We start from the raw sequence: 26,059 nt of genomic DNA, 5'->3' as shown, positions 1-26,059 counted from the left end.
AGAGATCGCGCTACTGCACTCCAGCCTGGCAACAGAGCAGACTCCGTCTCAAAAATAAAATAATAAAAACAATTAAATTAGTGAGTAACCTTGGTGAAAATCCACGTCCATACATTTCTCTTCAAAGCTAAAAAAAAAGAAAAAAGAAAAAGAAAAAAAATCAACCCAGAGGTGTGGGTAGAGGAGTGACTGCGTCTGCGACTGCACTGATCATCAGCCACGCTGTGGAAGGAGAAAGCGGACAAGCTCTCAAGGAAACCTTCATCCTGCCCCCAAAGGATTCGATTCCCCTAACAAACACTGTTTTATACCACATCTTGACAAGATCAAGACCGGGCGACTAGTAAGGACTAAATCTCGAGTAGTGAGGAAGACTTCCTGAAAAGCCCAGTGTATCCCGCACGAGAGACGGGGTCCCGGGCCCAGGGAGGCGGGGAGGGGAGACGCAGGTGTCACTGCGGGCGCCAGCTGCTTCTGTCACAACCCGCGGAAGACGCCACGCGCCGGTTGCCAGGGAGGCCGCGCTCCCCACCCCGCCCCGTCGGCCCCGGTGCTCGCGCGTTCGGTGACGGCCGGGCAGCGCGATGCCAAGGGAGAGCTGCTGGCGGGGGCGGTGGGATCTCGGTGCGCCATGAGCCCGGCTGCGGCCGATGAGCACAGCGCACGCCGCCCTCCACTTGCCCCGGGGCCTCGGCCGCGTAGATAGCGGCGGCAGGACAGGAAGCCCGAGGACACCGCAGGGCCGCGTCTCTACCAACACGCGAAGGTAAAGCAGCTCGGTCCACAGCGCCGCCCGGGGGCTCCCAGGGGAACGTCTCCACAGCTGAGGCGTGGAGAGGCGGGGATGCCAGGAAGCGGGGCGGGGAGCGGCGGGGGAGGAGAAAGGGGCGGGGCGGGGAGCGGCCGGGGAGGAGAAAGGGGCCGGGAGGAAGCCGCTTACGCGGGCTCGGGGCTGGGGGCTCGGGGCTGGGTGAGAAGTGACGGAAAAGCGGTGAGAAGGGAGGCCGCGGGCGGAGACGAGGGCTGGGGGCGGAGCGTCAGCAGGCGCCCGGAGCTCGGTAAGGGCGTGGCCTGGGGCGTGGGGCCGCGGTCCGCGGACGGGGTGAGGGGCGAGCGGGGCGGGCTCCCGGCACACTTGGAGGCCGGCCTCCCGCCAAGCGCCGCCCCCATCCGGCCCCTATGGGCGGAGCCTAGGAGGGGCCGCCTGGGGCCCTGCGCGTGCGGCGGTCGCGCCTCTGCGTTTGCCCCGCCCTGCCAGGGCCCCGCCCCCTTCCTGGCGCGGGTCGCATCCTGACGCGATCCCCTCCCCCCTCCGGCTTCGCGCAGGGAGTCGGGCCCCGGGCCGCCACCGTCACCTCGGCCGCTGCAGCCGTCGCCATCGCCTTGTTCCCCCACCCTCCCGCCATGGCCGAAGAGCTCTCCGCGGCCACGTCCTACACCGAAGATGATTTCTACTGCCCGGTCTGTCAGGAGGTGCTCAAAACGCCCGTGCGGACTGCGGCCTGTCAGCACGTGTGAGTAGACGCCCCCTCCCCCGTGCAAAGCCGGGTGGTCGTCTAGGCCCGACCTCCGGCCCGGGACCCCCGGCTGCCGCCCGGCGGGCACCGAGGCCGCCGCGGCCTGCCCGAGCGCCACCGGCCCCCGACGTCCGGTTCCCCGCCCCGCGGAGCCCCGGGGCCCCCTCCCAGCGCGCGCTTCCTCAGCCCGAGCTCCGGCTCTCCGGCTTTGGCGCCCCCGGGGCAGTGGCCAGGCCTTCGGTTCCCTGCGGCTTCCTCAGGCCCCGGAGGCCCGCGTCGTCTCCGCCGGGCCCGGGAGGAATTGCAGGGAACGTGGAGCCTTTTTGTTCCTTAGCAACCCGGGTGAAGGCTGGGGTGTCGGGTGTCAGGAGCGGCCGGCGGTGCCCGCGTGGGCCTGCTGGCCCCGCGCCTCGACCTGCCCCGCTTTCGGGTCCGCTCGGTCCGAGAGCCCTTCCGTGTGTCGCTTCCCCCCAAGCCCGCTTCGCGGGACAGCCTCGCGAGCGTTTTGTTCCGCTTCCAGTCCGCTGAGTGTTCGAGGGATCTTGAATGAGTTTTTTCCTCCTGTCTGTTAACACTGACAGGATTTTCGGCATTCAAAAGATCGTTCCCTTTGTTTTACCTTTCGGCGTATTACTTGGCTGCCGCAGGGGTGGGGAGGAGAAAGGAAGACTTCTGTTCGGAGGAGCGGACCGGAGATGAGATGCTCCGCAGGGTGGGGGAGGAGCACAAGGGGTTGGCCGAGATAACGCGTGCGTTTGATTGACAGGCACGTTTGTAAGAACTTCGATAAAATTCTGTGGACGGCTAGGGTGTCAGTCAAGGTGGAAAAGTGCCCTTCTTAAAAAGGTGGATAGCCCTTCGGACCTGACTGATGAACAGAGGCCCCGGGGAACTTTTTAAGTAATAAATAAACATACCAATTCCCAAGGTCCATTCCAAATTTACAAAAGAATTTTCAGGCAGGTGGGGCCTCGAAATCTTTATTTTCAGGCTTGAAAGTTACGTGTGCTTGCAAACAACCAAAAAGAACTGACTAACCAAATGTATTTCATTCTCCTTCCACTTTTTGTTTTTTGAAGTGAGACTTTTGTAAAGGATGGATTGAATTTTTGGTTCTTAATTGCAAATGCCCTTACTCTAGTTGTTTTCTTGATACCAGCTCTCCTCATTTTGTTCCCCAATCTTAACTGCACTGTCTACTTTATTCCTATTTTCTGCTGGTTGTGTGAGCCAAGAGGGTGTGGATTTTCATGAGGGAAATTATGCCAGTTAGGTTTTCACTCTTTAAGGGAGATGAATGACACTGTTTTGTGCAGCAAAAGCAGATTCTTAGAGAAATGTTTTGTAGTTCATTAGTGTGATGATTGAGTGTTCACAGGCATGTGTGAGATGTGCCACCCTCAAACCTTGTTACAGGGTCAGCACATTACCCGTCTGACATGACAAAAAAGGTTTGGAGATGTCTAGGGCACGGTAGATAAATCTTTCAATACTTTTAATCTATAAGTATTATCCTAACTTTGTCCTTTTCCAGTATTTAAAAAAAAATTAAGTGCTGTGTTGGCAGTGGGTAGATAAAAGGGAGGGAGGAGGGCAAGGTGAGAGGAAGTTGTAATAGCTGCTAACTGTATATATACCAAACAGGTCTTTTTTGGATCGAATCATTCTAATTATCCTTTGGGTCACTGACTTCATGGACCTCATTGTAATTTTTTAGCACTCTCCAAAATTCCGTGTAGATTGCTCTAATCCACTTCCCTTTTGGGACATTTTAGATCAAGGACTATAATTTGGTTTGACCTCAAGACTAGGAACATATTGGAGATGATTGTTTTCAATTCAGGACCTTTCTCAAATCAATTTGTCGTACTTAGACAGTTCTGCCTGAACAATGAATTAAAGAATAGGCAGAGGGAGAAAAAGTTTTATTTGGAAGAGGTGGTAGTGAAGGAACAGGATCTTAATCAGTTGGAAGGAGTTTAGTGGGGAAATGGAGAGAATTTTAAATTATTATTTTTTTGAGACATGGCCTTGCTGTGTTGTCCAGGGTGGAGTGCAGTGGTGTGATCACAGTTCATTGCAGCCTTTACCTCTCACGTTCAAGCAATCCTCGAACCTCAGCCTCTCAAGGTGCCGGGACTACAGGAGCATGCTACCATGCCTGGCTAATTTTATTTTATTTTTTATAGAGACAGGGTCTCATTATGTTGCCCAGGTAGATCTTGAACTCCCAGGCTCAAGTCCTCCCACCTTGGCCGCCCAAAGTGCTGGGATTACAGGCATGAGGCCTGGCACCTGACCTGTTTTTTAAGTAACATAGTTATGTATGTAATTTGCCCTACCTTCTTCACAAAGGACAGACCTATGCCTTTAAAGGAATTTATTTATATTTGGCTACAAGATCAATTTTTGATTCATGAATAGAGAGTTGAAGTGATAAGGGCTTTGGGTTACTGTGGATCAGTTAGAAAATGAAAAAAATATATTTATTTTAATTTTTTTATAAAGATGAGGTTTCACCATGTTGGTCAGGCTGGTCTTGAACTCCCGACCTCAGGTGTTCCGCCCACCTTGGCCTCCAAAGTGCTTGGATTACAGGTGTGAACCACCACGTCCAGTCAGAAAATGAAAAATTTTTATTGCTATTTCATTGACAGGAAAGGATTTGACAACTGACTATCCTAGTTAAAGGAGAAAGTTCATTATCATTAGAATAACATTTCTAAAATATAAATTCTCATTTAATCCCCATTCATTCCCTGAAACTGCAGTTGTTGAATGCTTTCTGTTTGTCTGGGGCAGGGACTACTAAGTACTCTTTCCCTGGAGACTGTTAATAGGCCATTGGAGAGACCTATAAGTGTGATTGATATAGAAGAGATTTTATGTGAGCATCTGGAGCAGGTATCTAAATTAGCCTAAAGGGTAGGCATGACTTCCTAGATGAAGTAATGCCTTAGGTCAGAGTTTGTATTCAGGGTTTGTGGGACATGCCAGAGTCAGGGAGGGTACAGAGAATGCACGTGAGCTGGCCTTTGAAGTTTGGCTGGAGCCAAAGACAGTGTAGTGGAGATGAAACTTAGAGTTACTGGCAGGAACTTAACTATGTAAGCTAATTTGAGTGTTTTCCTGAAAACCTATTAAAAATTAGATAACCTAATGAATAATACAAGACCTAGTAAGTAATTTTTGGCAGGGGAGTAGGATGGTCACATTTCGTTTTTAGAGTTTACCTTCGTATCAGGGTTTTCAGCTTGGTAGTGATGAGACTAGTGAAGAGGTCATTCATTGATATGTCAGGGAGAGAAATGATTAGAACCTGAACTAAGGAAATGATAGTAGGAATGGAGCAGGGAGACTCCTGACATTTTAAGGACATCATGTAAGATTTGGTGACTGTGTGTTCAATATAGTTAAGTGTATATACCATATATAGATCTGGAATACATGGAGCTAAAGCTGTGGTTGTTGACGAAGATATCGAGTTAGATATATAATTTGAAAGATCGAAGAGCACCTAGATAGAGCAAAGTATTGGAGAATACTTATTTAAATATTGAGTGGAGAAAATTGCAGCCTGACAGGAATGAACAGAAGGATAGGAAGAAAACCAGAAATAAAGTGAGAGTAGAAACTGAGGATTCAAATCATATCCTAATGACTGTTAAGGAAACAGTCATCATTGTCAAATGCTTTAGGGTGGTCAGATGTAATTTTTTTTTTTTGAAATAGGTCTTGCTCTGTTGCAAGGAGTGCAGTGGCATGATCATAGCTCACTGCAGCCTCGACCTCCCAGGCTCAAGAGATCTTCCCACCTCAACCTCCCAAGTAGCTGGGACTACAGGTGCGCACCACTATGCCTGGCTATTTAAAAATTTTTTTTGTAGAGGCGGGTCTTGTTTTGTTGGTCAACCTGGACTCTAACTCCTGGGTGCAAGGCAACCTCCCACCTCAGCCTCCCAAAGTGCTGGGATTACAGGCATGAGCCTCCATACCTGACAGATGTGATATTTTGGAAAACATGTTAACACAAATTAATGTGAAGCTTGAGCAGATAGTCAAAGCAAGATTTCAGAAGAAAGTACAGACTGGCATAAGAGGAAGGTGTTTGTCTCTTTTGGTATTTTATTCTATAATCTTCAGAGGCTCTTGGAAACCTCAGTTCTTCCTTGTTTTAAACAGTCAAGGAAAGAACTTTTTTTTTTTTTTAAATGAGACGGAGTCTTGCTCTGTTGCCCATGCTGGAGTGCAGTGGCGCAATCTCGGCAATATTTGTTGAGAGAATGTGTAATGGAAATTCACCTAGCAGCTATTAGTTTAAAGTTGAGAGAAATGTGAAGCAAACCTTTTTGGTTGTTAAAGGGTAATGCCCTATGCTGAAGATACGGGCCTTTTCAGAAACATGAAAATTAGTTTTAGTAATTCTTGATTTGTACCTTTTTTCCTTTTCACTTCTGCTTCGTTTTGAAATAAGTTCTAGCAAATTCATCCATTCCAGCCCAAAGTGAGATGAGAATAAGCAGTTTTATGTCTAAAGAAACATGCTTCGTGGTACAGAGGAAGGAACAGTAAAATTGGAGATAAAAGACCTGAATAACTTTCTTTGTACCTCTATTTTATTTTATTTTATTTTTTTGAGACACAGTCTCGCTCTGTTGCCAGGCTGGAGTGCAGTGGTGCACTCTTGGCTCACTGCAACCTCCACCCCACCAGTTCAAGAGATTCTCCTGCTTCAGCCTCCCGAGTAGCTGGAACTACAGGCATGTGCCACCACACCCGGCTAATTTTTTTGTATTTTTAGTAGAGATATTGTTTCACTATGTTGGTCAGGCTGATCTAGAACTTCTGACCTCAAATGATCCACCCACCTCTGACTCCCAAACTGCTGGGATTACAGGTGTGAGCTACTGCACCCGGCCATTCTTGTACCTCCTATCACAGTTTGTAATCATAACATTTTTGGAATCAGATGATTTGACCAATGCCAGTTTCGTTGGTTAGACTGCAAGCTTTATAAAGGCAGCATCCACCATTAGTACTATAAAAATATATTTGTAATCCATCGTTTTTGCCAGTTTTGTTTTTTTAAGCATTTTAATGCCATTTTAATACAGTTCATAATGGTGTCGAGAAATCATATTAAAATATATTTATTTAGTTGCTAGCAAGGCTGCATGTATTTTCCATATTACATTTTTGCTTGTTTGTTTTGAGACAGGATCTAACTGTCGCCTAGGCTGGAGTATAGGGGCATTTATTTAGTTGCTAGCAACTAAATAAAAACATTTTAATGTGATTTCTAGACACCATTATGAACTGTATTAAGATAGCATAAAAATGCTTTAAAATAGCATAAAATAGGCCGGGCACAGTCGCTCACACCTGTAATCCTAGCACTTTGGGAGGTCGAGGTGGGTGGATTACCTGAGGTCAGGAGTTCAAGACCAGCCTGGCCATCATGGGGAAACCCCATCTTTATTTAAGAAAAAAAAAAAAAAAGTTTAAAAATGCTTAAAAAAAAATCGCAGCTTCCTGCAGCCTCAGCCTCCCAGTCTCAAGTGATCCTTCTGCCTCAGCCTCCCAAGTAGCTGGGACTAGAGGCATGTACCACCATGCCTGGCTGACTTTTTTTCTTTTTTCTTTTTTTGTTAGAGAGGAGGTCTCGCTGTGTTACTCAAGCTGTCGTCAAACTCCTGGCCTCAAGTGATCCTCTTGCTTTGACCTCCCAAAGTGCTGGTATTACAGGCGTGAGCCACCGCACCCGGCCTTTTTTTAGTTGCTTAAATGAATTTTTGTTTTTTTTTTTGAGATGGAATCTCACTCTGTTGCCCAGACTGGAATGCAGTGGCCCAATCTTGGCTCACTGCAGCCTTTGCCTCCCAGGTTCAAGTGATTCTCCTGTCTCAGCCTCCCAAGTAGCTGGGACTACAGGCGCATGCCACCATGCCTGGCTAATTTTTATATTTTTAGCAGAGACAGAGTTTCATTATATTGGCTAGGCTGGTCTTGAACTCCTAGCCTTGTGATCCGCCTGCCTTGGCCTCCCAAAGTGCTGGGATTACAGGTGTGAGCCACTGTGCCCAGCCATGAATATTTTTCATGATATCACTAGTCTGTAGTAATGCAATTAATATTTGAAGAGTTTGTATTGTACAGTTTGTCATCTGATTTATCATGTAATTTTGGAGGTTAATTTGGTATTTTCTTTCTTTCTTTCTTTCTTTCTTTTTTTTTTTTTTTTGAGAAAGAGTCTTTTTTTTTTTTTTTTGAGGCAGAGTCTCACTCTGTCACCCCGGCTGGAGTGCAATGGTGTGATCTTGGCTCACTGCAACCTCCACCTCCCATGTTCAAGCGATTCTCTTGCCTCTGGCTTCTGAGTAGCTGGGATTACAGGTGTTTGCCACTGTGCCCAGTTAATTTTTGTATTTTTAGTAGAGACAGGGGTTCAACACCTTGGCAGGCTGGTTTGAACTCCTAACCTCGTGATCCACCCACCTCGGCCTCCCAAAGTGCTGGGATTACAGGCGTGAGCCACCGAGCCCGGTCGAGAAAGAGTCTTGTTCTATCACCCAGACTGGAGTTCAGTGGTGCTATCTTGGCTTATGGAAGCCTCTGTCTCCCAGGTTCAAGCGGTTTTCCTGCCTCAGCCTTCCGAGTAGCTGGGATTACAGGTGGGCACCACCATGCCCAGCTAATTTTTATTTTTAGTAGAGATGAGGTTTCACCATGTTGGTCAGGTTGGTCTCAAATTCCTGACCTCAGGTGATCTGCCTGCCTTGGCCTCCCAAAGTGCTGGGATTACAGGTGTGAGCTGCTGCACCTGGCCAATATGGAATTTTCTAACAAAGTAGTTTTGTCATCTAAAGTGATTTTTTGCTTTTCTGTATTTTTATGCCTTTAAATATTTGCTTTGTTTTTATGGCCATTCTGTGTGTGTGTGTGTGTGTGTGTGTATGTGTATAAAATGGCCATTGCATATAAAATATATATATATATTTGCATACATATATATTTTTTTTGGGGGGGTAGCCCAGACCATTTCATTTGTTGTGTGTAAATATTTTTGAAAGTAAATGCTGAATAGAAATTGTTGGCTTTGTTTCTCTTTTTTAGTAAAAATTCATTCATTTATTTTTCATTTTTTGACTAGAGACATGGTTTGTTTTTTTTTTTGAGATGGAGTTTCACTCTTGTTACCCAGGCTGGAGTGCGATGGCGCGATCTCGGCTCACTGCAACCTCCGCCTCCTGGGTTCAGGCAATTCTCCTGCCTCAGCCTCCTGAGTAGCTGGGATTACAGGCACACACCACCATGCCCAGCTAATTTTTTTGTATTTTTAGTAGACACGGGGTTTCACCATGTTGACCAGGATAGTCTCGATCTCTTGACCTCGTGATCCACCTGCCTTGGCCTCCCAAAGTGCTGGGATTACAGGCTTGAGCCACCGTGCCCGGCCTAGAGACATGTTTTAACTCTGTTACCCCAACTGGAGTTACAGTAGTGTGATCATAGTAATAGTTCACTGTAGCTTTCAACTCCTGGAGTTAAGGAATCCTACTGCCTTGGTCTCCCGAGTAGCCAAGACTATAGATGCATACTACCACACCTCACTAATTTTAAAACTTTTTGTAGAGATGAGAAAATCTTACTATGTTGTCCAGGCTGATCTTGAACCCCTAGGCTTAAGTGATCCTCCTCCCTCAGCCTTCCAGAGTGTTGAGATTACAGGTATGAGCCACTGCTCCTGGCCTCATTCAGAATTTGATTAAACATTTTTATGTTTAATCAGAAAAAAAAGAGGATGTCCTTCAAGGAATGCAATCAATAAACAGCAATTTTCCACTTAATAAAATATTTTAATTCATTTTGATCATTAAAAAAATTATTTTTAGACAAGAATACATGGTGAGCTTTTTGCAACTTCATAGCAAATTAGGAATAGACTAAAAAACTATATATATTTTTTGAGACAGTCTAGTTCTGTTGCCCATGCTGGAGTGCAGTGGCCTGATCTTGGCTCACTGCATCCTTTGCCTCTTGGGTTCAAACAATTCTTGTGTCTTAGCCTGCCGAATAGTAATTGGGATTATAGGCATGTGCCACAATGCCTGGCTAATTTTTTATTTTTGTGTAGAGACAGGGTTTCATCATGTTGGCCAGAGTGGTCTCCAACTCCTGAGATAAAGTGATTCCCCCCCCTCGGCCTCCCAAAGTGCTAAGATTACAGGCATGAGCCACCGGGTCTGGCCTAAACCTTTTTTAAAAAAATCCTCATTAAGGATGATTTCCACCTAGTTGTAAACTTTAGGTGCTTTTCTAGTTAGGAACTAGTCAAAGATGTCTGCATCGCCTCTGACATTTAACATTGTATTTCAGGTTTTAGACAATTCAGTAAGAAAAGAAGAAATAAGATACACAAAGATGAAAAAGGAAGACATAAAATTGTCATAATTTATTGATTAAAAACGAGAGGCCAGGCGAGGTGGCTCATGCCTGTATTCCCAGCACCTTGGGAGGCCAAGACGGGCCCAAAGTCAGGAGTTCAAGACCAGCCTGGCTAACATGGTGAAACCCCGTCTCTACTAAAAATAACAAAAATTAGCCAGGTGTGGTGGCATGTGCCTGTAATCCCAGCTACTCGGGAGGCTGAGGCAGGAGAGTCGCTTGAACCTGGGAGGCAGAGGTTGCAGTGAGCCAAGATTGCACCATTGCACTCCAGCCCGGGCAACCAGAGTGAAACTCTGTCCCCTCCAAAGAAAACCAAGAGAAATGATTGCCAAACTATTGGAATAAGAGTACAGAGAGGTTTGATGCCAGAACAGACAAAAATCAACAACATATCTGTATACGAACAATTATCAGATAAAAAATTTAATAGAAGGAAAAACCCACTTACAATAACAACAAAATTATAAAGTTCCTTGGACTAAACAATAAAAATATATACAGCTTCTTAGAAAAAATTACAAAACTTTATTGAAAAGCGTAAGAGAACATGACATTTATGGTTAGAAAGATTTCATAAATTTAAGGTGTCAGTTCTCTCCAGACAATTCTAAACATACAGTTCTGGTGAAGTCCCAACATGATTTCTTGGTATAACTTGAAAAATGGATTAAAAAAATGGATTAAAAAATTCTAATAAAGAATTAATGACTATGAATAACTAAGAAAATATTTGAAAAGAAGAACTTAGAGATACCCTATCAGATACAATGATGTATTATGAAACTATAGTAACTAAAATAGTATGGTTGACTTCTTTGATTTTCCTGTGAAAATATTGTTGAATTAAAAATACAAAAATACAAAATAAAAACAAAAAAAAAATATGCTTTTTTTTTTTTTTTTTTTTTTTTTTTTTGAGGCAGTCTTCCTTTTTTCCCCAGACTGGAATGCAGTAGTGCCATCTTGGCTCACTACAACTTCTGTCTCCTAGGCTCAAGTGATTCTCCTGCCTCAGCCTCCTGAGTAGCTGGGATTACAGGCACCTGCCACCTTGCCTAGCCAAGTTTTGTATTTTTAGTAGAGACAGGTTTCACCATGTTGGCCATGCTGGTCTTGAACTCCTGACCTCAGTTGATCTGCCCACGTCAGCCTCCCAAAGTTCTGGGATTACAGGCATGAGCCACTACGTCCAGCCAAATTGTATGGTATTCATTCAGCAGTAGATAATTGACTAGAACATGCTACAAAATCCAAAAATAGACATATTTTGGAATTGTTATCTTTGATAGATGTGACAGTGCAAATCAATGAGGAAAAGGTGGCTTTGATTAGTAAGATAGCAATATTTGGGCAATAGCCTTACATGTAGAATTTCTGCTGTGTACTGTACATGAAAATATTTCCAGGTGGATTAAGAACTTGAATGTAATGAGCAAAGCTTAAACTTCAGAAGGAAATGGGGAATATCTCTTATCCTGAAGTGGGGACTTCTTAAGACTGCAAAAGCACAAACCATAATTTTAGGAGAAGGTGGCACTAAAAGTTAAATTTCATTATCAGAAGACCACAAGCAAGGTTAAAGACAAATGATGGACTGAACAGTGATGTAGTCTGTTCTTGCTACAACAGATTATATCAGAACAGATAAGTTTATATATGGTTTTTTCCCAGTGAACATTGTTTTGGTCTATCAACAAATGGCAGCTCAAGCAAAGTACACTAAAACCCAGCTGAATATAGCAAACCACAGAATTATGACACAAAGTGCTCAACCTTCATTCTTCTTAGTTCAGTTTGACTATGAGTTCTGTCTTGGAATACCTATTGCATCTTTCTCTGTTCCTTTGTACATTTTAAATTTATTTCCATAATTTACCAGCTTCAACCACTTATCCCCCTCTTTTAAAAAAAATTTAGGGTGAAGTGCTTATTAGGAACTTAACATACCTTTTCACATTTATTCATATTTTTATTAGGATTGTTTGGGTTTTGTTAGTAGTCTGCTGATGAGGTTGCATAGGTGGTCTATTCCAACCATTTTTTTCCATATGCCCTGTAAATTTTAGTGTACAGGTATGCAGAATGTGAAGTTTTTCAGTGTTTTATATATAACATTATATCAGAAATGCCTTAAGGATATAAAACAATTGATTTAGTATCCAGAAGATGCAGTTCTAGGTTATAAATCATTTCTCCTCAGAACTTTGAACACATCATTCAATTGTTTTGTCATTTGTTATTGCTCATGAGTTTGATGCTAATCTGATTCTCTTTCCTTAGTAGGTGATCTATTTTTACTTCCTCTCTGGAAAATATTAGAAGTTGAAGATCATTATTTGAAATTTTCCAGTGATCTATCTGGTTGTGACTCTTAAATTTATTTTACAGGTTATTCACTTGTCTCTCTTCTGCTGACATATTTTTTAGTTCTGGAAATTTCCCTCACACTTTCACTTTCTTTTTTTGTTTCTTTAAAAATAATTTTCTCTTTCTGTCTCCTGTGGCTGATTGAGCCACTGGATTAGGGCTCTCAATGTGTTAACTGTCTCTGGTTTAATTCACTTTCATTTTGTTCTTTTTCTTTTCTTTTTTGGAGACCAAGTCTCGCTTTGTCACTCAGGCTGGAGTGCACTGCTCGACCTCAGCTTACTACAACCTCCACCTCCCAGGTTCAAGCCGTTCTCCTGCCTCAGCCTCCCAAGTAGCTGGGACTATAGGCACACACTGCCACACCCAGCTAATTTTTTTTAATATTTTAGTAGAGATAGGGTTTCACCATGTTGCCTAGGTTGGTTTCGAACTCCTGAGCTCAGGCAGTGTGTCGCCTCAGCCTCCCAAAGTATTAGGGATTACAGGCATGAGCCACTGCACCTGGCCCACTTTCCTTTTTTTCTAGTAATTCTTTTTAAAATTTTAGCAGGTTTTTAAAGTCCAGTTAGAAGATAATCTTTAAGATTATCTTTTAAATTAAGTTACATTAAATTAAGCTTTAATGTAACTACCCCTGTTTAAAGGGTACTCCTAATTTTTTTTTTTTTTTTTTTTGGCTGGAGGGTAGTGGCGTGATCTCCATTCACTGCAGCCTCCGCCTCCCAGGTTCAGTTGATTCTCCTGCCCCAGTCTCCTGAGTAGCTGGGATTACAGGTGCCTGCTACCCGCCTGGCTAATTTTTGTATTTTTAGCATAAATGGGGTTTTGCCATGTTGGCCAGGCTGGTCTCCAACTCCTGACTCCAGGTGATCCACCTGCCTCGGCCTCCTAAAGTGCTGGGATTACAGGCGTGAACTATCAGGCCTGGCCATTGTTTTTAAAAATTTAAGTATAAAATGGATATAGAGACATGTCCCTATCAGAAATGTGTAGCTCAGTGAATTTTCCTAAATTGAGTACACCCATATCAAAGAGCCATTTAGCACCTATGTCAAGCAGCAGAACATGAGCATCCCAGGAACTCCCCTAATATTCCCTTTTCCAAGGGAACATATCCCACCTCCTTCAGGATACCTTTATCCTGACTTTTAACATAGTTTAACTGCTTTTTGTACACTATAGAAATATTATCATGAAGTTTGTAAAATCTGGCTTGTTTAGCTCAACATTATATTATTATGTTCATATTGCTTGTAGCTGTAGCATTTTTATTCTCAATACATCATATTGTAGTTTTCATTTTGTGAATATACCATAATTAATTATGCATTCTTCTGTAGGTGGACCTATGTATAGTTTTCAGTTTGGAGCTGTTTAAACAGTATGGCTATGAACTTTCTAGCAAATATTTTTCTGATAATATATGTAGTTTTTAATTATTATTATTTTTTTTTAAATAGATCCAGAGTCTCACTCTTGCTCAGGCTGGAGTGCAATGGGGTGATCATAGCTCACTGCAGCTTTGACCCACTGGGCTCAAGCAATCCTCCTGCCTTAGTCTTCCAAGTAGCTAGTATTACAGGCATGCACCACCATGTCCAGCTAATTTTTTAATTTAATTTTTATTTTTAATTTTTTATAGGAGCAGATTCTCACTATGTTGTTCAGGCTGGCCTCAAACTCCTGGCCTCAAGTAATCCTCCCACCTTGGCCTCTGAAAGTGCTGGGATTACAGGCATAACCCACTGCCCCTGGTTTTGTATATATATATAGGTTTGATGGGTATATACTTCAGAGTGGAATTTATGGGCTCTAATGGATACTGCCACCCAGTTTCCCTAATGGTTGTAAAAGTTTACACTTGCGTAGCATCCAATGTGCGTTTAGGTTGGTTCATATCCTCCCTAACTCTTGGTACTTCCCACTTTTTTCATTTTTGTCTTTTTTTTTTTTTTCTTTTTGAGACAGAGTCTCACTGTGTCGACAGGCGCCAGGCTGGAGTGCAGCAGTGCGATCTCAGCTTACTGCAACCTCCGCCTCCCAGGTTGAAGCAATTCTCCTGCCTCAGCTTCCCGAGTAGCTGGGACTACAGAAGCGAGCCACCCATGCCCAGCTACTTTTTATATTTTAGTAGTGACGGGGTTTCACTGTGTTGGCCAGGATGGTCTTGATTTCTTGACCTTGTGATCCGACCGCCTCGGCCTCCCAAAGTGCTGGGATTACAGGCGTGAGCCACTGCATCCGGCCCTTTTTGTCTTTTTTTTTTTTTTTTTTTTTTTTAACAGCGTCTCACTCTGTCGCTCAGGTTGAAGTGCAGTGGCGTGATTTCGGCTCACTGCAGCCTCTACCTCTTGGGTTCAAGTGATCCTTCCACCTCAGCCTCCTGAGTAACTGGGACTACGGGCATGTGCTACTATGCCAGCCTAGTAGAGACAGGGTTTTGCCATGTTGCCTAGGCTGGTCCTGTGAGCTCAAGCCATTTGCCCTGCTCAGCTTCTCAAACTGCAGGGTTACAGGTGTGAGCCACTGCACCTGGCCATTGTTTTATTATTTATTATTTTTTTATTTCTTTTGAGATGGAGTTTCGCTCTTGTTGCCCAGGCTGGAGTGCAATGGCATGATCTCGGCCCACCGCAACCTCTGCCTCCCGGGTTCAAGCGATTCTCTTGCCTTAGCCTCCCAAGTAGCTGGGATTATAGGTATGTGTCACCATGCCCAGCTAGTTTTTGTATTATTAGTAGAGATGGTGTTTCTCCATGTTGGTCAGGCTGGTCCCAAACTCCTGACCTCAAGGGATCTGCTTGCCTTGGCCTCCCAAAGTGCTAGGATTATGGGTGTGAGCCACTGCACCCGACCCATTATTTTATTATTACTATTTTTTTTAGAGACAGGGTTATGCTGTGTCACCCAGGCTAGCCTTAAATGCTTTGGCTCAAGGGACCCTCCCACCTCAGCCTCCTAAGTGGCTAAGACTACAGGTATATGCTGCTGTCCTCAGCTTTGGTTATTTTTACTATTTTTAAAACTAGTTTTGCTGGGCACCATGGCTCATGTCTGTAATCTCAACACTTTGGGAGGCCGAGACAGCTGAATCACTTGAGCTCAAGAGTTCCAAGACTAGCCTGGGCAACTGGCGAAATGCCATCTCTACAAAAAGTACATAAATTAGCCATTGCAGTGGTACATACCTATAGTCCCACCTACTGGGGAGGCTGAGGCAGGAAAATTACTTGAGCTGGGGAGGCAGAGAGGTTGCAGTGAGCCAAGATGGCACCAGTACACTGTAGCCTGGGGGACAGAGCAAGGCTCTGTCTCAAAAAAGTAAAAAACAAATAAATAAAAATAGTTTTTAGTTTGACAAGTCAAAACTGGTATCTTGTTTACTTTGCTTTATTTTGGTTTCTGGTTATGGTAAATATTTTTAATTATCATTGTTTTCTGAGAGATGGTATTGCTCTGTCACCTAGGCTGGAATGCAGTGGCACCTTCATAGCTCACTACAGCTTCAACCTCCTGGGCTCAAGTGATCCTTTGCCTTAGCCTCCTGAGTAGCTGGGACTGCGCGTACGTGCTACCACACCCAGCTAATTTTTTAGTTTTTATTTTTTGTAGAGACAGGGTCTTGCTATGTTGCCCGGGCTGGTCTTTAACTCCTTGCCTCAAGTCATTCTCCTGCCTTGACCTCCCAAAGCACTGGAATTAAAGGCATGAGCCACTGCACCCTGACTTATGTTTTAGTTAATGATCTTAATTGGTAATGACTTCTAGTGCTGCTTTAATGATACTAGCTACTATTTTTTGAGCACTTTCCTGACAATCACAAATACTGTGTTAAACATTTTTGTTGTTTGAGACAGAATCTTACTCTGTCGCTGGAGTGCAGTGTTGCCATCTCGGCTCACTGCAACCTCCACCTACCAGGTTCAAGCGATTCTCCTGCCTCAGCCTCAGCCTCCCAAGTAGCTGGGACTACAGGCACATGCCACCATGCCCAGCTAATTTTTGTATTTTTAGTAGAGAGGGGTTTCACCATGTTGGCCAGGATGGTCTTGATCTCCTGACTTTGTGATCCACCTGCCTCAGCCTCTCAAAGTGCTGGGATTATAGGCGTGAGCCACCACGCCTGGCTAAACATTTTATATGTGTTATCTATTTTAATCTTCTGAACAGCCCAATCAATTGTAGATACTTTTATTATTTCATGAAGGAGGAAACATTTTTGAGGGGGGAAAACTGACTTGTTTAACAGTGCTACATAGTTAGGAAACTCAGGTTCTGTGATCTCTTACTGCACCATAACCTCTCAACTTTTGTTAGTATAGATGAGGAATATTCATATATATTTACAGGAGAGTAGATTAAATGTATATACATTTTAGATTCCAGATATATACGTCTGTAGTTTAACTGGTTCTCTTGAAAGCAAAATGATCAAATAAGGTATTTGGTGGGGCTAGAGAAGATAAAAAGATTTTAGTTTGATTCTAATTAGAAAGTTGGTTATAAATGTTTAAAGCTGGAAGTATTAAATGTTTCTCAAATTATGTTCCATTGCACACTGTTTGGAAAATTTTCCTATTTCCTGACCAAGTAACTTTGATTAACACCTATGAACATACAGATAACTTTGAGAAACACCTAATTTTAGGTAAAATCTATTAACTTTATCCTAGAACTTCGCAAATCAGTTTGTGTGCTCTTTTGTAGTAGACCTGTTTATGTCTTGTGGAACAATATGTTGATATACATCAGTTTGAGACAAAAGCTTGTCATTCATCCTTTTATTTTGTAAGGGGAGGAAATAGAGATCCAGTATGGGTTAATGTGTTGCCTAAGATCACACAGCTACTAAATGGCAGAGCCAGGATCCAGTTCTTCCTTTGTACCTTGCTTCCTCTAGTAATATTATTAATATGTAGTATTTATTCATTATATGCTGTGTTAAGAAGTTGTAAAGCAGACTTGAGTGTAATTTTTTAAATATTCTAGTCCACCTATCAGTCTTACTTTCTGATAAATACATATACAGTTCTTAAACTTGTAAGATTTATGTGTATATGAGTATCCTAACTTATTTAACATGAATGCATATCCATAATCACTTGTTGGTATTTAATTATAGCGATGAAAAGAGTAATTTTCTTCTGTAATTAATGTTTGTTTAGTTTCTGTAAACAATGTTTGGTTTAGTTTCTGTAGAAAATGTTTCCTGACTGCAATGAGGGAAAGCGGAACACATTGTCCCCTGTGTCGTGGAAATGTGACTAGAAGAGAGAGAGCATGTCCCGAACGGGCTTTAGACCTTGAAAATATCATGAGGAAGTTTTCTGGTAGCTGCAGATGCTGTGCAAAACAGGTAGAGTAAAAGTGACATATCTCTTCTTTGGAAGCCAAGTTTCTACTCTGAAATTCTTGTTTGAATTTTCTTGCTGGGTGCTGTTTTGAAAAGACGGAAGGTAGATTGGGGATTGGATAGAAAAGGCCAAAAAAGTTGTGGTCATAGATCTTACTAGATTATAAACTTACTGATAAATGAGATGGGAAAAAAATACCGAATTTCATATTTAGCATAGCATTTTTCTAAAAGTAATTTCTCATTGATTACTTACTAAATTAACTAAATGAGCAAGCTGGCATTTAGCTAATTTAAACCCCATTCTGGTACAAATTCAACCCTTAAGTTTTTCTCCTGGTAGCATCATTATTGCAGCTTTGCACATAGAAATGTTACTAGTTTGGTCACATGTATTTATGTAATTAAGGAACTTTGTAGCTGCTTACTTTACTTATGTATGTATCTATTAAAGAAATCACAAGGGGTGGGCATGGTGTCTCACGCCTATAATTCTAGCACTTTGGGAGGCCGAGGTGGGTGGATCACCTGAGGTTGGGAGTTCGAGACCAGTAGGACCAACGTGGTGAAACCCCATCTCTACAAAAAATACAAAAATTAGCCAGGTGTGGTGGCACATGCCTGTAATCCTAGCCACTTGAAAGGCTGAGGCAGAATTGCTTGAACTGGGAGGCAGAGGTTGCAATGAGCCAAGATCGTGTCATTACACTTCAGACTGGGCAACAAGAGTAAAACTGTGTCTCAAAAAAAAAAAAAAAATCACAAAATATTTCGTTAATTTTAAGGCACATGTAGGAAAATTAGGTGTTAACAAATAACCAGCATTAATTCTCTAATATGGATGTTATTCTATTATTTGGAGAAGGAATAAGTGAGGGGTGGTTTTGCTTTGAGTATATCCATGTGTATAGATTTATCACCACCATTTTTTCTAACAGCTAATGAAGTCAGTGAGCAAAACTGGTTGCTATTTCATGCATTCACACAAATCAGATCTGCTTTTCCATCTTTTTGAAAAAAGTGTTTACCTGATAGGGCGATGAAGTGAAGCTAGAAAACATACATGAGGGATTTTGGCTATTCCTCTCAGTGAGAAACTGAAAAATGTTCCAAGTATTAACCTGGGAACTTAAGTTTCTTTCTTTCTTTCTTTTTTTTTTTGAGACAGTGTTTCACTTTGTCACCTAGTCTGGAGTAGCACAATCTCGGCTCACTGCAGCCTTGACTTCCCAGATTTTAAGGGATCCTCTTGCCTCAGCTTCTCAGGTGGCTGAGACTACAGGTGCACACTACACCTCGCTAATTTTTGTATTTTTGGTATGAACAGAGTTTTGTCATGTTGCTCAGGCTGATCTCAAACCCCTGAACACAAGCAATCCACCCGCCTTAGCCTCCCAAAGGGCTGGGATTACAAATGTGAGCCACCACGCCCGGCCATGAACTTAACTTTTTTTAAAGTGCTTTTAACTCTGCTAGGCTGCAAAAGTTAAATAATAAGACATGCCTGATAGCATCTGGCATCGTCTTAGTACTTTGTTTTTTGTCTAGTACTAGTAGTATCTTTTCAAGTGTAAAGTTATTTGCTGTTTTTTATAGTGAGTTTATGGACAGATGGACTCTTCTCCATCTCTACATTTAATGAACAGAAATGTATTACCTATTTTTAACTCCTGCTTAAGGATGAAATCATTTACTTTAAAAAAATAAAACTCTTGTTTAAATGGAGTATTTAGTTACTTATTTTAATTTTTTTCTTCTTTTTGACAGTATCTCAAATCTTATGAGTTCTATTTTAAATTAAAAGTCACATTTTAATCAATAATTTACAGATTAAATTCTATCGCATGAGACATCATTACAAATCTTGTAAGAAGTATCAGGATGAATATGGTGTTTCTTCTATCATTCCAAACTTTCAGATCTCTCAAGATTCAGTAGGGAACAGGTAAGCAATACTTATTCCTAAATACAGAATTTTCATAATTGAAATGGAAATTGATGTGGGAACTTTATGATAAAGTATTTTGTGGGATGTGTGTGTGTATGTGTGCATGTGTTTTTAAAGTGAATTGCGAAGTATCAGAACTACAGCATTTGCCTTCAAAATCTATTTGGCACATATAAGGTACCATCTGGGAGATGAACCTAATGAACTTTTTTTTTTTTTCTTCAGTTGCCAGGCAGAACTTCGTGAACTTAAGCTTATGCTATTTAAAATCATTCTAAGAATCTTTATTTTTTCGAATAAAAAATAAGTTGGAGATTATTCTCTTACTGATTTTGCAACTGAAATGATTTGAAAACTATAGAAAATTCTTTTTAGTAATGTATTTGCAAACTTCAACCTATTTCTTCTTTGCTATCTAAGGGATAGATTTAGAGTTTGAAATTTTTATTCTAAAATATCATGTAAGAGTGAAACTAGGTGCAATGCAGTTCTGTTTGAGCCTCAATTCTATTAAACAACTAGATTTGGATTTATTTGTAACTTCTCTTAGATTTATGTACATTGAATATTTTTATGAAATGTATTTTACACCGACAAATAGCCAAAATGCACTTGTGGTTTAAAAAAATAATGATAAACATCCAGTTCCAGGTCAAGAAATAGGACATTTTTCAGAACTTTAGAATCTCTATGTAAGCTCTTGCCCATTTGAACCCTGTACTTCTAGATGCAACCACTATCCTCTTATTTGGATTATTCATTCTTTTGCTTTTCTTTATGTATCATCACCCATGCATATATCCCTAAACAATGCATTGTTAATTTTGAAAACTTCAATAGTAGGGATACACATAACTGTGTAAGGAAAGACAGTATTGCCACTATTGTAGAAAGATTCCCAGAAGACAGTATATATAGTATGTTAAGCAGTCTCTGAGATTTTATTTTAGTAGTTTTTCATTTTAGATGTTGCTAATTTTTAGTAACTTAACCGCCCTTAAGCACTTCATGTTTATCATACAACATTAGGTGTCTTCCAGGTTCTCATTTTACATGACTTGTTAGTATCAAGGAAATTTGGTTGAAATTTGTTGCTCTTGTAGTTTATTTTTAGTCCTTCTGGGTTTCTTCATTTCTACATTTTCCTTATTGTTATACTTCTACTTTATTGTAATTTCCTATCTGCTTTTTACCCAATAGATTGTTCTTAATTGAGGGGATGGCATTTGTCTTGTTGAGGATATCTCCAGGTTTTAGTGAAGTTCTTAGTATACATGACTGTAATCACTGCTTTTAATGACCACATTTTCTTGTCAGGAGAGAGGCCTTTCTCCCTCTTACTTACTGCTTAGATCCACTTGCTCATAGACACTTGATTCCTAATAGCAATATTCCTCATCTGTCACTTCCCTAGCTCAGGCCCTCATCTCTCACTCAAACTATTATAATAGTCTAGTTGGTAGTTACTTTCTAATTTGTTTTACATTCTGTGGCCAAAGTAATATTAATGAAGTATAAAAGACAAAATTCCTTATTCCAAAGCTCTTTCTGATCTGGCCCTTTCCTCTCTTTTTATAGCATTTTTCTTGCATCATTGCATCATGTGCCTTAGCCATGTTGAATTTTTTCTTCCGTTATCTTTGCCATTCTTGAAAAACAATATGACTGTGGTTAAAAACAAAGGCTTGGAGCCGGAGTGTTGGGTTTAAATTTCAGCTATCACTTACTAATTGTATTACATTGGCAAGAAACTGCCTCAGTTGTCTTAATCTGTTTAAGGAAAGGTATGAGAGGCGATGATATTAGGACCTCACTGGGTAGAAGTTAATAAATGAGTTAACACAGGTAAAGAAACTTGAATAGTGCTTTGCTTGGTGAATGTTAGTTTTTCCTCCTCATCATCACTATCACTCCCTCACCACCACACCTTTACCAGTAATATCACAACCTGCACTTTGCCAGCTGGTTGACTTTTTTGTTCTTAAAGACAGTCCAAGTGTTAGCTACTCAGTAAAATCCTTCCCGACCTCTAGAGTTTTTTCTTGGTAGAACTGTTCTTAATGCAATTAGACCTCTAAACTTTATTGTATTTATTTATTTCAGGCTGTCTCCTTACCTAGAATGAGCTTTTTAGTCTTATTTATTTCTATATCCTATGCAGAGTTCTGATTGCAATGGAAGAATTGAGTTTGTATGTGGATGTTTAATCAGTAAGAAAATTAGCAAAGGAAGGAAAAGATTATTTTTCTTTTTTGGGACGGAGTCTCTGTAGCCCAGGCTGGAGTGCAGTGGTACAATTTTGACTCACTGCAACCTCCGCCTCCTGGGTTCAAGTGATTCTCCTGCCTCAGCCTCCCAAGTAGCTGGGACTACATGCGCCCACTACCACGCACCAGCTAATGTTTTTTGTATTTTTAGTAGAGACGGGGTCTTAACCATGTTAGCCAGGATAGTCTTGATCTCATGACCTCCTGATCCACCTGCCTCAGCCTCCTAAAGTGCTGGGATTACAGGTGTGAGCCACCACACCCAGTCTTTTTTTTTTTTTTTTAAGTCTTAAATTTATTTTGTTTGTTTGTTCTGTTTTGTTTTTAGACAGAGTCTCGCTCTGTCATCCTGGAGTGCAGTGGCGTGAACACGGCTCACAGTAGTCTTGACCTCTTGGGCACAAGCATTCCTTCTGCCTTAGCCTTTTAGGTAACTAGCACCACAGGAACATGCTACCACATCCATCTAATTTTTTTGTTTTTTGGTAGAGATGGGAGTGTCAGTTTGTTGCCCAGGCTGATCTCAAACTCCTGTGCTCAAGCAGTTCTCCTGCCTTGGCTTCCCAGAGTGCTGGGTTATAGGCGTGAGCTACCATACCTGGCCAGAAATGTTCATTTTTATTTATTTACTTATTTATTTTTAGGCAGAGTTTTGCTCTTGTCACCCAGGCTGGATTGCAATGGCATGATCTTGGTTTACTGCAACTCTGCCTCCTGGGTTCAAGTGATTCTCCTGCCTCAGCCTCCTGGGTAGCTTGGATTACAAGTGCCCACCACCATGCCCTGCTAATTTTTGTATTTTAAGTAGAGACGGGGTTTCGCCATGTTGGTTAGGCTGGTCTCAAACTCCTGGCCTCAGGTGATCACGTGCCTTGGCCTCCCATGTTCTGGGATTATAGTTGTGAGCCACCACACCCAGCCTATTTTTATTTTTATTTTATTTTTTTGAGGTGGAGTCTTACTCTGTTGCACAGGTTGGAGTGCAGTGCCACGATCTTGGCTCACTGCTACCTCTGCATCCTGAATTAAGTGATTCTCCTGCCTCAGTCTTCCTAGTAGCTGGGATTATAGGTGCCCACCATCATGCCTGGCTAATTTTTGTATTTTTAGTAAAGGTAGGGTTTCACCATGTTGGCCAGGCTGGTCTTGAACTCCTGACCTCTGGTGATCCGCCTGCCTTCAGCCTCCCAAATTGTTGGGATTACAGGTGTAAACCACCACATTCAGCCAGAAATGTTGTTTGTTTGTTTTTGAGACAAGAGTCTTGCTCTGTTGCCAGGCGCCAGGCTGGAGTGTGGTGGCGCAATCTCGGCTCACTGTAATCTCCGCCTCCTGGGTTCAAGCAATTCTCCTGCCTCAGCCTCCCGAGTAGCTGGGACTACAGGCATACGCCAACATGCCCAGCTAATTTTTGTATTTTTTAGGAGAGATGGGGTTTCACCATGTTGGTCAGAATGGTCTCATCTCTTGACCTCGTGACCCGCCTGCCTTGGCCTCCCAAAGTACTGTGTTTTTTGTTTTAATAGTAGGTAAAATAAGATATGATCCATAGTATGCTCAAGGTCTGAGCAGGAAACAGATAGTGGGCTCTAATTATGCAATTTGAGGAGAATTGAGTGAAGTGACTATTTTCAAAGAGTAGTGTATTAGGTACCCTATATAAGTAGGGTATAGAAAGCCACAAGGAATAGTGGGCTGTGGATCTACTGAAAGCAGGTGGGAGGAAGAAATGGATAACCAGAATCTGGAGAAGAGAGCTGAATAGAGCATGGCTAAGGAAATTCATAAAGTGGCATTTGTATGTACCTGAGTAGTAAAAAAAATAATAAATTGCCAAATAAATCCATAGATCATTTCACCAATTCAGTACACATTTATTATACTTTCTGAAGTGCTGGACATACTCTACATGTTATTGAATATACAGGGATTGGTAAAACAGACACTTACTTTTTCCATGTATCTAACTATAAGCTGTAACTTTCAGTTGAGTCATCTAAAATAATCTGGCGCTTTCATTCATATTCTGAGAAGTACTGTTTACTGTAAATGACTAAATATTAGAGTGTGTTTTAGCAAAATTATTGCATTGGTGTGGGGTAGTTTCTCATAATACTTAAATAGCAGTGCTAATTTTATTAAGGCCATTTCTATTTCATAACAGAATTCTGCTTCTAACATAAGATTGCATCTTTTTGTTTTCTTTAGCCACAGGAAGTAGGGAGGAGGAGGGCAGATGAATGTAATCATTAAGATACAGACAACATTTCAATTTTATCTTCCTTGGAAATCATTTGGTCTGTTTACAGGCTGTTCCTACTAATCTTGACTCTTCGTAAATATTAATAACTGGATATCAGTAGGTTGATACAGTTTATTTCAAATATAGCTCTTCACAAAAACAAAAAAAAGAAAATTGTCAGCATCTTTTTTTTTTTTTTTTTTTTAAGATGGAGTTTTGTTCTTGTTGCCCAGACTGGAGTACAGTGGCGCAATCTCAGCTCACTACAACTTCCAGCCCCTAGGTTCAAGTGATTTTTCTGCCTCAGCCTCCTGAGTAGCTGGGATTACAGGCAAGCACCACCATACTTGGCTAATTTTGTATTCTTAGTAGACATGAGGTTTCTCCGGGTTGGTCAGCCGTGTCTTGAACTCCCGACCTCAGGTTGATTCTCCCACCTCAGTCTCCCAAAGTGCTGGGATTATAGGCGTGAGCTGCTGCACCCAGCTGCCACTAGTCTTTTATTGTTCCTAATAAATTTCTCTCCAGGTTATTCAACATTTTAAGTGGCTAAATAACTATGAAGGAATCTGGCATAGTATCAAAATGTTCTTTTTCTTATTTATGGGCATTCTTCATGTATTCTGGGTAATAATGCTTTGTGATGGTCGGGTACAGTGTTCACACCTGTAATCCCAGTTTTGGGAGGCCGAGGTGGGGGGACCACCTGAGGTCAGGAGTTCAAGACCAGCCTGGCCAACATGGCAAAACCCCATCTTTACTAAAAATACAAAAATTAGCCAGTCGTGGTGGCACATGCCTGTATTCCCAGCTACTCAGGAGGCTGAGGCAGGAGAATTACTTGAACCCACGAGGCAGAGGTTGCAGTGAGTCCAGATCTGACCACTGCACTCCAACCTGTGCGACAGAGTGAGACACCATCTCAAAAAAATAAAATAAAAATAGGCTGGGTGTGGTGGCTCACGGCTATAATCCCAACACTGGGGGAGGCCAAGGCACGCGATCACCTGAGGTCAGGAGTTTGAGACCAGCCTAACCAACATGGTGAAACCCCGTCTCTACTTAAAATACAAAAATTAGCAGGGCATGGTGGTGGGCACTTGTAATCCAAGCTACCCAGGAGGCTGAGGCAGGAGAATCACTTGAACCCAGGAGGCACAGGTTGCAGTAAACCGAGATCATGCCATTGCAATCCAGCCTGGGTGACAAGAGCAAAACTCTGCCTAAAAATAAATAAGTAAATAAATAAAAATGAACATTTCTGGCTAGGCATGGTAGCTCACGCCTATAACCCAGCACTCCGGGAAGCCAAGGCGGGAGAACTGCTTGAGCACAGGAGTTTGAGATCAGCCTGGGCAACAAACTGACACTCCCATCTCTACCAAAAAAAAAAAAAAAATTAGATGGATGTGGTAGCATGTTCCTGTGGGTGCTAGTTACATGGAAAGCTAAGGCAGAAGGAATGCATGTGCCCAAGAGGTCAAGACTACAGTGAGCCATGTTGACGCCATTGCACTCCAGGATTGACAGGGCGAGACCCTGTCTAAAAACAAAACAGAACAAACAAAATAAATTTAAGACTGTAAAAAAAAAAAAGACTGGGTGTGGTGGCTCACACCTGTAATCCCAGCACTTTGGGAGGCTGAGGCAGGCAGATCACGAGGTCAGGAGATCAACACCATCCTGGCTAACATGGTGAGACCCCTGTCTCTAATAAAAATACAAAAAAAAAAAAAAAAAAAAAGCAGATCCAGGCCAGGTGTAGTGGCTCAACCCCTGTAATTCCAGCAATGTGGGAGGCTGAGGTAGGCAGATCACTTGAGGTCAGGAGTTTGAGACTAACCCAGCCAACGTGGTGAAACACCATCTCTACTAAAAATCGAAAAATTAGCCAGGTATGGTGGCATGCGCCTA

The 26,059-nt window shown here is 42.1% G+C and overlaps 1 protein-coding gene and 1 non-coding gene across 5 annotated transcripts in view; both read left to right on the top strand.

Annotated features, from left to right (window-relative positions):
• The first annotated feature begins 679 nt into the window (after positions 1-679).
• The window catches only part of RNF138 (ring finger protein 138), a 36,631-nt gene continuing 11,251 nt past the window's right edge, over positions 680-26,059 (top strand). For 2 of the 4 annotated variants that reach the window (XM_074383643.1, XM_074383641.1), the window contains exons 1-3: positions 1,228-1,514; positions 17,526-17,691; positions 19,518-19,633. In XM_074383643.1, the coding sequence (XP_074239744.1) occupies positions 1,405-1,514; positions 17,526-17,691; positions 19,518-19,633 (392 nt within the window). In that variant the 5' untranslated portion in view covers positions 1,228-1,404. Of the gene's footprint in view, positions 767-1,226; positions 1,515-17,525; positions 17,692-19,517; positions 19,634-26,059 lie in introns of those variants that run through there. The other 2 variants (XM_039463773.2, XM_039463775.2) reach the window with 2 other exon arrangements.
• On the top strand, positions 2,854-2,957 carry LOC120361740 (small nucleolar RNA U13). The gene has a single exon (XR_005577872.1). It is a non-coding gene; the product is annotated as a small nucleolar RNA U13 (small nucleolar RNA).

Source organism: Saimiri boliviensis, chromosome 13, assembly GCF_048565385.1.
Source record: "Saimiri boliviensis isolate mSaiBol1 chromosome 13, mSaiBol1.pri, whole genome shotgun sequence".
Classification (NCBI taxonomy): domain Eukaryota; kingdom Metazoa; phylum Chordata; class Mammalia; order Primates; family Cebidae; genus Saimiri; species Saimiri boliviensis.
This window is presented reverse-complemented; position numbering and strand designations above follow the sequence as displayed.